Source organism: Lissotriton vulgaris, chromosome 5 (assembly GCF_964263255.1).
Source record: "Lissotriton vulgaris chromosome 5, aLisVul1.2, whole genome shotgun sequence".
Classification (NCBI taxonomy): domain Eukaryota; kingdom Metazoa; phylum Chordata; class Amphibia; order Caudata; family Salamandridae; genus Lissotriton; species Lissotriton vulgaris.
The window spans coordinates 217806409-217819203 of NC_141693.1; the positions used below are offsets into that span (position 1 = coordinate 217806409).

Here is a 12795-nt window from a genome sequence, read left to right on the forward strand (position 1 = left end):
ATGACGGGGAAGAAACCACTCAGGGTCGAGACCCGGCCGGGCCCTTGTTCGCGGTAGAGGGCTGCTGTCCACCTCTACCCCTCTGACGCTTTTGGAAAGGTCTTCGGAACTGCTGCTGTTGTTGCTGCTGCTGTTGTCCCGAAGACTGTCCCCTTCCTTTCCCTTGCGAGCCGAACCGCCGTTGGAACTGGCGGTATGGTTTCTTGTCCTTGGGCTTCTCCAAGCCCACCGCCGTCAGGGTTTCCGCCTCGGCCTTCATCCGTGCCATCTCGTCATCTGCGTGTTTACCGAAGAGCGTGTCCCCGGAAAACTGCAGGTTGGCCACTCGCTGTTGTGCCTCAGGCTTGAGAGACGCAAGTCTGAGCCACGCATGGCGGCGCTGGTTGATACCGTGGCAGTAGCCATGTGCGGCCAATAAGGAGATATCCGCCGCGGCACTGATGGCCTGGTTTGAGACCAGCATCCCCTCCTTGACAATCTCCATGAAGTCCTCCCTCCTGTCACGCGGCACAAGGTCCGCAAACTGCTCCATGGAGTCCCACAGCGCACGGTCATATCGTCCCAGTAATGCCGAATCGCTGGAAGCCTTCATCGTGGTGGAAGAGGTGCCACATGCCTTCCTTCCCGCCGAGTCAATCCAGCGGCTCTCCTTGTCCGGAGGCACGGTGGAGGACGGGGAGGTAGAATGCTGTTTCCTGGCCGCCGTAACAATCACTGAGTCGGGGACTGGGTCCAACCTCAGGAAGGCAGGGTCTGAGTCCGGTGCCCTGTACTTTTTCAAAAGTCTAGACGTGGCGGCCTTCACCACTGCAGGTGTAAGAAATAGTACTTCTGCCGGTTCAACCAGTCCTGGAACCAAGGGCAGCAGAGGGCGCGAAAGGTGCTTCTTGTGCAAAGTCTCGAATATCACGGACGTCGTAGGTGTAGGAGCCGTCACCGTGATACCCAACTTTGCGGCCCCCCTCAGGAGAACCTCCTGGAATGTACCTATGTCATCGATAGGAGACACCCTAGTCTCCGGGGAATCGGACAAAGTAGGGGAATAGGAGCGGGTCCTGGAAGAAGTGTCGGTCCTGGATCTATGTCTCTTATGGCGCCGTCTGGAGCGGGTGGAGGACCTGTGCCTGCTCCTCGACCGTTCCCTGCGTCTGGAGCGAGACGTCGATTTCCTGGGCCTCGGCCGGTCCACCGGTTTCTCCGGGGTGGCCGACTTGGGCTTCCGCGGTTCCTTAGAGGTAGGAGTCTTCTTCGGAGGGGTAGGGAGATCGGGCAACGAGACCGACCTCGGCGGAATAGGTGGAGGCTTTTCATGCGGCGGAGGCAAAGGAGGAGGAGTAGGCATCCTCGGACGCGGGCCTCTAGGTAACGGAGGAGGAGGTTGAACAGGCTTCTCTGACGTATACACCTCCGAGTACACCGATCCCGGTGACCCACCATCCTTCCTGGGCTGAGGGGAGCCCCCCACAGCCTTAGGCCGAGCAGCACAATCCTTAGACGCCTCCAACCGGCGTTCAGGCGGCGACCGTCGGCCCCTCGACGTCGAACGACCCTTCGGCGTCGACCGTCTCCTCCTCTTCGGCGTCGAACGGCTGCTGTGTCTCGACGTCGACCCAGACCATCTCGATGACGACCCTCTGCGCCTTGACGGCGAACTCTTGCGCCTCGACGGTGACCTCCTGCGCCTCGACGGCGACCGCCTCGACGTCGCCTTGGAGCGTCTCGACGTCGACCTCGACCTCCTACGCCTCGACGGCGAACGCCTCCGTCTCGCCGTCGAATGCTTCGACGGCGGGCTTGACGACGAGGATCCCCTCGACGACGATGAAGCCTTGCGTCTTGACGGCGATCGACGGTATTGCCTCGGTGGCGTGCGTCGACGCCGATCCTGTCGACGCCGAGAGCTCGACGTCGACGCCGAAGACAGCGACGATGAGACAGTCTCTGCGTTCGACGGCGGCCTATGCAGGTCCCTCGACGTCGACGGACGACGTTTACTCGACCCAGAGCCCTGGCGAGATGGGGAGCCGGCCTTAGACCTTCCCCTCGACGTCTTGGGGGGTGCCACCGACCCAGACAGAGAATGGGGACGAGAGCTGGTCTTCCTGCCCCCGGGGAGCCCCCCAGGGGCCTCAGCATGGGCAGAGGAAGCCCCTCCAGACCCACCTTGCGTCTTCTGTCTTCTTTCTTCGAGGCCCTGAAGCCTGATCTTCAGTCTGTCCTTCAGGGTCCTGCCAGAGAAACCTTGGCAGATCTCACACTCCTCAGGGATGTGGGAAGAGGGGAGGCAGAGGATACAGACCTCATGGGGGTCTGTCTTGGCCTTCTTCCTGGAGCACTCCGGGCATTTGTCAAATAATGCAGGCATTATGGACAACAAAAGGGTGCAAAAACCAAGAAGAAAGTCACCAAAGTACTTTAAAAGTACACAAAATCGAATTTAGTGAAAAAACACCAACAAAAACCCTTGAAAAGGGAGAGCTCAATGCTCCAGAGTCCTGCTTGCAGGAGCCGGAAAAAAGAACTGAAAGTAAGAGACCTGCAGGGCATTCTGGGATACTGTGAAGTTCTGGAAAGTTCTCTTAAAGGCACAGTATCCTATTCTGAGCCACATAATGGCAGCCTATGGGGCTTGTCTGTCCATGTCTTCCTCTCTATCATTCAGAGGGGTTTTTGCTGAAGGCAAGGGAAATCTGGACAGACTTTGCTGTTTTGTGGATTTTTGGTGGAATTTCTAGCTGAAGTACTGGACAGTGTAGCCCTTTTAGGCTGCATTTTATGTCTTTAAATTCTCTCTTAAGTGTCTGTGCAGTTCTGCATTTTTTCGACACTTTAGAGATTATTTTTGATTGCTCCGGGGTCCACGCACATGGGCGGGACTATTCACTAGATTATGACTATACACAGAGATCCCCTACTACAGAACTGACAATTGTTTACAGGCTCAGAGCAGCAATAGTAGGCTACATCAGGATATGCACTTTGAATGTTTAGACAGCACTTATCTAATAACTCCAAAGGAGAGACATTTTACTGCCTTTGTTGTCACACTTACATATGACTTCAAGAAAATATATTTGGCTTTCTGAGGGCCACGAGTTTCTGACCTGACAGATGCTCTTACTTGGAAGTAAATGTTCGAAGGCCGTAGATGCTCAGACACTCCAGCTCAAAGGAGAGAGTAGAGACAAAGGAGATCTGCAGGGAGTGTCTAATTATTTAGAAAAATATTGTGTCCCATCTGTAATGTACTGGACGGATGGGAGAGAGGTCTTCTGTGCATGCGGTTCGAAGACCTGCTCCAAACATTGTGGCGTGTGTTGTTGGCAAAGCGAAAGAAACCTGGTTTGGGAACAATCAGATCAGTAAATGAGGGAGGTGTGGCTCTAATGCATGCTTCTTGCTTTATCTACTTCAGAAGGATGAAAGGCAGAGCCCACTCACAATTCTGAAGCAGGACTCCCTTAAAACGCATTTGGAAACTTGGTTTTCTCACTACAGTTCCCTTACTTCTTGGTTGGTTTGACTCTATAGATTAGTCAGTCTCGCAATAGCGCTTTGGTATCTTGGGTTTTAGTGCGCTTTATAAAACAATATCATTTCACGTCATTCCTGGGAATGATTTTGAAACCTGCAGCTTTAAAAAAAGATCCCATCAGGGGATTACTTTCCGGGGGAACTGTCTGCATGGGCATGAAGTAGAGCAGATTTGCACATCACGTGTGAGTGGGGACGAGCTATAAGAACCCCAGATTGGCGCATAAAGTGACTAGCCCAGAATCAAGCAGTGCTGAGTCAAGAAGAGACATGAAGGGGGAGGAGAGCAGCGCAGCAGTACTGAAAAGTAGTCACAGGAGTACACGTAATAGGCCTGCCTGCCTCGGTCACCCTATCAATAAACACCTGCGCGCAATTAACATGGTGTAAACGGTCCGAATTCAAGGTAATGTGGGGGGAGGGGGCGGATGGGGGATCCAGGCCTTAACCTCTCAAATATAACAAGGGCAGGAAAAAACTATTTTACAAATAAAAGTGAGGTGCATTCATCGGTATAATCGGTTTCTGCTCTGTGGTCTCTGTTCCTCACAGGTAATGTGTAGCTTTTAGTTGCTGGAATACAGCAGATAGTGGGTTAAATGGATTTGGTACTGCTCACCTACAGCAGCAAAGTCAGGGAGCAACAGGCTTTCTAAATATGCATCAACACAGTCCAAACTGCTGCCCACAGACTCCCATAGCGCTTGTGGATACAAAACAACAGGAGGGAAGGGCGACATCGCATGTCTGGCCCACACGCCCCGGGGCAACTGCGTGTCCATGCGTTAAGATATTCCTTACACACACGAGATCCTGCTGCCAATACGATCTTGGGACAAATTGGAGGCCAGTTGGAAGCCGGCGGGAGACGGGGCTGCGGAGGTTCAGTGGCTATGGGGAGGTAGCCAGAGGTTGGTGTGAGATTACAGCGCAGATGCTGGGGGGACAGTGCAGGGGAGGAAACGGCTAGGGATTATTCTCACTGTGTCGCATTAAATGCCAATATTCCAAACGATTAGAGGGAGCTTTGGTTTTAAAGTGACGAAAAGTAAATCTTAATGTTTTCATATCCGAAAAATAAGATTAGGTCGTAAATAATTAATCACGAAGATAAAGCGAAAGACATCCTCAAACACAGCGGTATATTTTACAAACGCAGGGAAATCGGAAACGTCCAATGAAATTCCTATGAGGGAGTTTGTCACTCAGGCTGCATAAGTGGGGTCGCAATCAAAATAATTTGTTATAAAACAAATAAATGGAGAACAACTCCAAATAATTACAATAAAGCCTAAAAAATATTCACAAACAGCCGCAGGTTATGCGCCCCTTTGCAATAACACCTAAACAGATTATATGATATGACCACGATGGTGGCTTCACGCTCCATCATCCATATCCGGACAGGGCAGGCTGTGCCGCGGCAATGAAGTTTCCTATGCGGAGAAGAGGGTGATTGTGCGTGGTTCTACCCGTGCGTTGTTACGCCACCTCGACCACAGTCTACGTCCGGGTCAGTGCCAGACACAAAGGTGGGGGGAGGGCAGCCGATCCGGACTGACTCACCGGCGGACTAAATTTACACTAAATATTTGTGTATTGGGAAGAAAACTGTTTTTATTAATGATTTGTCAAATATGATGGCATTGTTATTAGAAGCACCGCCAGTGCTGGAGGAACATTCTATTTACAATTAATCGGCTCTACGGCAGGTGTAGTATTGGCAATGAAACGTAGTGTTCCTTGATGATTAACCCATGATGACCTGGAAAGTAAAATCCACAGATTATGGGCTCTTGTTGTCGCTGCTGGCTGAGGGGCTTGGATGAAATGCGGCGCCTGGTATCTTGGTAAATATACAATTCTGCTTCGCGCTATGCTTAATGTTTCGTCTTCCCTCGGCTGTGTTTAAAGATTTGTGACTTTGTTCGCTCTTCAGGCTTCATTACCGTCGAAGCACAACCACTTAATCGCACTAGGAGCAGACAACGGGGTAACATGCGCCTGTGATTGTTCATTTGTTCTGAGAAATGTCAGACTTTGACTAACAAGGTCACCTTAATGACGTCACCTATACAGCGGGCTTTGTCTAGTTATAGCGAGGATGGAACACAAGGCAGCGCTGGGAGGGGGGCTGGGCACAAAGGAGAAATGTGAGTCACGGCGGCCGTGAAGTGTGAAGCAGATCCCTTTGAAGCTCTCGGAGGCAGGAGCAAATGGTAAGGGGAGGAGAAATGCTGCTGGGGTGAATGCCTGAGGCCAAATCCGGATCGTAAAAGTCAGCTTTGTGGATGGACGGCATTAGGTCTCTCTCTACGAGACCCAAAAAAATACATCGAATTGTACTCACTGAGCACCAGCATCGACCTCGCTGAAAGTGGCAGTCTATCGTTGCAGCAGGCAGAGTTGGAGTGGGATCAAAAGGCCCCACAGGCAGAGATATCGCAGTACCTGAGTAAGTGAGCACTGCAGGGCCCTTAGAATATGCAAAGTCCACCATGGTAGAGGCCTCCTGCAATCTCACCTGGGCTCCAGGAAGGCCACTCAGGCCATCCTCACAACCCCCTTCCTGCCCATCATGGGCTCAATGGGAAATTGTGTGTCCTGGGGGAGGGGGGGCGTAACTGCTGGAATCCGATCCTTGCTTCCTGGGTCAGAATGGTGATGGATGCAGAAATCTGGTCCAGGGACCCTGCCTGCCCTGGACGGAACTCCGCTCCACACCCAGGTGCTGCTCCTAGCTGGCTCTTTGTTGACATTCTTCGCTGCTGTATGTTAGAGAAGGGCAGGAAACTGCATTTTTTAAGGGCTTTCTTTCCTTCCCGCCACACAGCGGCGGGTGATGATGTCACACTTTGTGATGGACCGATGATTTTCACTGGCAGTATGACATGATAATCATGTGAGTGTGCATTGCAGAGCAGACATGCTGCGCATGCTCCACCACCTTTATCTCGTGTCATTGTACCAGCGTAAGTGCCGTCACCAAACCCTCAGGGGCGACTGTCGAACTGGTTGAGCGTTAGTACAGCCCAATATCCATGACCCCGATCCCAGTTCAATACCGTCCTCTCCAAGCCCCACAGTAGGTGACAACCGCCAAGAGGATAACCACAATGGCCGCCAACGCACCCCCGCCTTCACCCCCAAGGGCCCTGCGTCTCCACTCCATGGCCCTATCCGACCATCGACGTGCACCACTGACCTGGGCCCCTTTCCACTCCTTTGGGAGAATGCTGGCTCCGCCCACCGGCAGCTCCTTCACCTCCACGCCGTCCTTTGAGCTTCCGCTCCCGGCCCGGCTGACAAATTGAGGCCCCGGCTATCTCCCAGCCAACCCCAACAGGGCCGCCTCAAATCGCAGGACTGCAGCCGCCGCCGCCATTCATTCGGATCCCCGGCCTGCGTCGGAGAACTGGGCTGATGTTGTATAGGTCTCCGGCACAGGGGCACTCCTCCAGGGACGTCCGAAGGCGGGATATTGTGCAAGGATATTAGATGGTTGGTCGGAGCTCTAGCAAGCTGCGACCGCCATCTTCACCGGTCAAGTCACACCCCCCCCCTCTTTTTGCCTTTTTCCTCTTGCCTTTTTAGCCCGTTTTTCCCCACGGCCCCTTCCCCCCAGCACGACCGGCCCAATCCAGCTCCCCTCCCTGCTCCCAGTTGTCCAGCCCGTCTGCGACCAGCGCCAGGAACCCTGAATCTCTGCACCACCAACGATATGACCCAGCGGCACTCCACTCTTTCAACCCAGGCCGCAACTGCAAACTAGCATCACCAGCCGACACCCACGGACCCTTCAGCTGTCACTGCTGCCGGCACACCTGCAGCACCGCCAAGACTACTGACTCAGCGCAATCCGCCCGCAAGAACACAACCGAACCGAAGACCCTGCAATACATCCTCCTCAACGCCCGATCCCTCCACAAACACGCCACCGAAATCTGGGACCCCCTCGACAGCACTACCCCGGAGGTAGCATTCTTTACCGAAACCTGGACCAACACCACCTTGGGACCAGACATCACCATTCCCCAAGGATACAAGATCTCCAGGAAGGACTGCCCCACCCGCCCTGCAGGAGGAATCGCCATCGTCTAAAAATCCACCCTACACACGAGCACACTCCCCGACAAGCCCACAGACCTGATGGAATACCTTCACTTCAAGATACTGGCCAGCCCTACCTCCACCCTCCATGGAACCCTCCTCTACCGACCCCCTGGACCCCGGGACTTTTTGCCAACTACATCACGGACATCATCTCCCTGCATGCTATCGCCTCCACCAACTAACCCTACTGGGAGACTTCAACTTCCACCTCGACAACCAACTGGACCCCAGCACCACAGCCCTCCTGGACAACCTCCACAACATTGGACTCCGCCAGATTGTGACCGAACCCACGCACTCAGGACACACCCTCAACACCCTCTTCACAACAGGAAACTTCATCACCTTCAGCCACACCACCGAACTACCATGGACTGACCATCGATGCATCCACTTCTCCTTCAGAACACCCACCATCCACAGACACCAGCACCTGCTCACACGAAGAAACTGGACCAGAATCACTGACGACCAGCTAACTTCATCACTCAGCAACTACCTCCCAACATCACGGAAAATGCCAACACAGCAGCCCAAAGCCTGCACAGGTGGATCTCCCACAGCGCCAACACCATAGCCCCCTTCAAGAAAAACAGCACCCACGCCAAGAAAGCTAGATGGTTCACCACCAAACTCCGAGAGTCCAGATGCACTTGCCACCACCTCGAAGTGGCCTGGAGGAACACCAAATCCACAGAAGCCCACAATTTCAGAGCCGCCTCCAATGCCCACCACCAACTCATCAGAAAAATGAGGAAAAAAGTGATTGAAGTCAGAATCTCCACTCATGCACACAACAGCAAAGAACTCTTCAACATCATCAAGGAGTTCGCCTAACCCACCAGCGAGTCCACCGACATCCCTCCCTTAGAAGACCTCTGCGACAAACTCAGCACCTTTTTCCACTACAAAATCAAGAGCATCTACGACAACTTCGACGAAGACAACTAACACACTGAACCCTCACCAACCACCCCGACACCCTGAAGCCAGCGATCGACAAGTGGACAGCCCTCACCACCGAAGAAACACTGAAAAGGAAGTCAATTCACTCCGGGGCCCCCAGGGACCCCTGCCCCCACCACATTTTCAACAGAGCCGCCGAGACCATCGCACCCTTGCTCTGCCACACCATCAACTGCTCCCTGGCAACCGCCTCGTTCCCAGACTGGAAACACGCTGAGATCAACCCCCTTGACTGCCTTTTGAGCCAATACTAACCCCCCCCCCCTCCCCCGAAACATTGCCAGCGCAATATAGCCCGCTGTGCCAGTGGATCTTAGGGCCTCATGATGGTTATCATGCCCCAAAAATGTTATCTGCAAAGGTCTGGATACAAGATTGTCCTAGCTGGGTGCGAAGTAACACTGTTGTCCTTTGCAGACATGCCTTGGTGAGATTTTGCTAATGGACATGGTCTTTGACTGGTCTCAACTTTTGTGGACAACGTGGACTCTGCTTTGGAAAGCATTTAAGACAGCAGAGCTACTTTGAGTTTCTCTGGGCTGCAGACTCAAGCCAAACAATTTCTCAACCAGTTAAGGAAATGAATGGGCTATTCCAGAGAGCTGTGTATAAAGAGAGCTTTCCCAGCCATTATTGAAGCAGAGCCCCAGTCCTCTCAGGGCTGCAGGCAGAACCAGCTAGAAACACAGAGGCCAGCAGGGCCACCAGTCTTTCAAGCCTTCTTCCCCTGCTACAACTCACAACAAACCGTTTTAATTTGCCTTGGTGACACAGGCTCCACCCATGGGGGCAAGATTTAAAAATTCTTTCTGGGTTAGTAATTGATAACATCCCACAGATGCGTATTGCAAACTGCTATTTCCTTCCATCCCCCCTACCCACCCAATATTTCTCAGATGCTGAAATTATTTCAGCAGAACATCTGTCGATCCTGCTGCAGTGAGTTGCTCTGACTTAAAGAAAGGTGAGGATATTACGCTCTGTTTCCTCATCAAGAAAAACGATGGGGGCCTCAGGCCTATCTTGACCTCCACCGTCTAAATGTCTTCCTGGAGTAAAATCAAAATGCTCCTTGGCCCAGATCCTATCTGCTCTGGTCCATGGACCATTATTTTCATACACCTGTCCTGCAGTCCTCTTTGCATTTCCTTCCATTTTAAGTGTACTAGGAGCACTTTTAACCCATTGACCGCGGCAGGAATTCCGGTGCGGATGATTTATGACTGGGCATGGTTAGTCCGCACACACACACTGTGACGTCGGACAGCCGATGCACACAAAGGGTTAATTTGCTGTGCTCCCTTTCAGCCTCTCCAGTGCCCTTAAAGTGTTAACAGTGATGGTCTCTGCTAATCTCCAACAGGCAGTTGCTGTATTTCCATATCTCAAGGACTGGCTGCCTTCCAGACCACAGCAGAACTAATATTGTTGGGTTTCACAATAAATGAGCCATGGTCCCACCAGACTCCTTCTTGGCGGCTTCCATTCACTGGGGTGATCCTAAACATTGTGGAGTTCAGGATGTTCCCACTGCAGTGACAAGTCCATGAGATTTGGGCTATCATTCCTGTTATTAGGCTTGAACTTGGGAGGGACTAGTCAAGATCTGCAGTGGCTGACTTAGTTTGTTCTGTGGTCAGCCACTTTCCCTGTCCGACCTAGAGCGGACAGTGGTTTATGGATGCAGGGCTGCTATGGTTGGAGCGGTCAGCTGGTGGACAACAACAGGCTTCTGGTCTCCAGAGAAAGGCCACCTCCACATCAACCTTCTGGAGCACCAAGCCACTATTGTCCCCCTGAATGTCTTCCTGCTGTCCATCAAGGTGAGACTGGTGCAGGGTCTCCCATACATCACCACTGCCATGTGATACTGCTACAAGCAGGGCAGAGTGCGGTCACTGGTCCTGTGACAAAGCATTGCATCTGGTTACCACAGGTGGTTTCCACCAATGGGGACAGAGCAAATTAGATCTTTTTATCACAGTGAAGATTGCGCAGTTCCAACAATTTTTCATCATGATCGAGTTTCACTGAGGAATGCTCATTAGAAGCACTTCAGCTAGAATGAAACATGGGACTCCTGTACTCATTTACACCACTTCCTTTCCTGCCCAAGTCACCCTGGATTGGGCTAGGAGGGAGCTTGATCCTGTACCTTGCTGCACGAGCACTGAGCATTTGATCAGGCTACCACTTCGGGAAGACCTCCTGGCTCAATAACATGGCAGGGTCCGCCACCCGGCTATATGCATTTTGCATCTCCTTGTTGCACAAGTTAACTGCAGGCACTGATTTTGTACTAAAGGTTGCGTCTTCCTTCACCTAGGCAATAGTTGGAGCCCAAAATAATACCATGGATCATTGAAGTCTTTTCTGTGCTTCATAGAACCCTGCATAGAGAAGATACTGTCGAGGTGGATATTCTTCTGCATTATGCACTGGCCAATAAGCAAGCAAGCGCATAGCCCCCCCCCCCCCCCCACCTGAATGTCTGAGAACCCATTCCTCCAGTGTTGAGGCTGCTACCACGTAATTGATGTGCAAAATGTCCATCCTTGATAACTGCCACACTGTAACTTTGATGTGGGTGCATACGTTCATGAAGAACTATTCCTTTAACAGCCATTTCCAGTGGGATGGACATTTCACCCGCATAGTTCTACAAGACCTTTTCTTTGAACCCACCCCCACAGACTTCCACCTTAAGTACTACTGTGGTAGTACTTAAGGTACTGTTTAATGGTTGGTTTCTTTTGACTGCAGAGTCCTCCCCTTGCTTGGGGGAGGACTCTGCCGTCAGAAGAAACCATTAAAAGTACAAGTTACTTGCCTTTGGTAACACTCTTTCCAGTGGATAATCGATCTTACTGCACATTCCTAACTGCTGGCTCATGTCCACGTTCTGTGAAGTGGCTGGTTGTGCTTTTTTCTCTTAACAAATAGTCCCATGTTAATGCTTAGCACACTGTACCAACAATTGTTCACACCATGTCTGAGAGCACAGAAAGCAAAATATAAAAAACTGAGCTCAGAACCCAGGGGTGCTTTATAGGGGGCTCCAGTCAGTTCTGAGGCAGTATGGAGCTGCATAATGCCACTTAACAGTATGCAGCTGCACTGCAACACAAATCTCTGGATCCAGTCTGGCACTGGGGTATTTTAAAGGGAGGAATATAGTCTGGCTAGAGTATCCACCAGAAAGACAATTATCAACTGTAACTTGTTCACCAGAATCTATAATGCTCAAACTTTGCTGCTATATATATTGTAACGCATATGGATGTCAAGTCAAATACTAGCTGATATTAACATGACATAGGCTTTCACAATGTCATGCAAAGCAAACGATTTTTACACAGGTATATTGCAGTTGGCTACTTATAACTAATTTAGCATTTGTTATGAATGATAATCAGAGACAGCTTTCCGTTTTCTTCTTTAGAATTAACTCCAGGACCAGGCACCTACAATGTGGAAAAAGGATTCTTGGCAGTCAGACCCCGAGCGCCCAGTACCCACATCCATGGCGAGAGAGGAATCAAGAGCCATGATCTGGGACCCTTTGCGTGCTTGTGAATAGATTTTGAAATCTAAACATTTACATTCTAATGTGTTTTATACCATTGATATATATTACACAAGAGGGTAACATTAAAACGCTCTAAGAAAGGCACAAACAGCAACGATGTGCAATCAAATGTACGCAGATCAATAAACATACAAATCGGTTTACATATCACACACTGGCTGGTAATCTTTAAAAGTGGTGTGGTTTAATACTAATAGCCACCTAAATTGCAACCCCCGAGTAAATGAATCAAGGTAGCAGCACTGACTGTTAATGAGTCTAACAGGGGTCATTGTGGTAATAAAAAAAATATTTTAAAAAAGGAACAAAACTAGGCCAAATAGCGCACCCCTCAGAAAAATGTACACAGGACTTTGCTAAAAGGCCACATGTTTGAAAGGGCAACTTCGAAATATTCCCCCTCTTTAATACTGAAGCAAGCATAGTGCTCCCTCTGGAAATTGGGGGTTCACCCCTCTTATAAAATTGCTAGAACGACATAGATCACACACAGTTGATCATGTTCTTTTTTCACTGCTACTTTTTTATTTTATCAATTTTCAGAAAATACACACCGTATGCTATTTAATACTGGCTTTTCATGGGGGGGGGGG

General features: G+C 50.8%; 1 protein-coding gene across 1 annotated transcript in view; it reads left to right on the forward strand.

Moving 5' to 3' along the window:
• The window catches only part of STPG3 (sperm-tail PG-rich repeat containing 3), a 440796-nt gene extending 428446 nt beyond the window's left edge, over positions 1-12350 (forward strand). The window contains exon 8 of the mRNA XM_086920018.1: positions 12056-12350. Coding sequence (XP_086776144.1) covers positions 12056-12189 — 134 coding nt within the window. The 3' untranslated portion in view covers positions 12190-12350. The remainder of the gene's footprint in view (positions 1-12055) is intronic.
• The last annotated feature ends 445 nt before the right edge of the window (positions 12351-12795 follow it).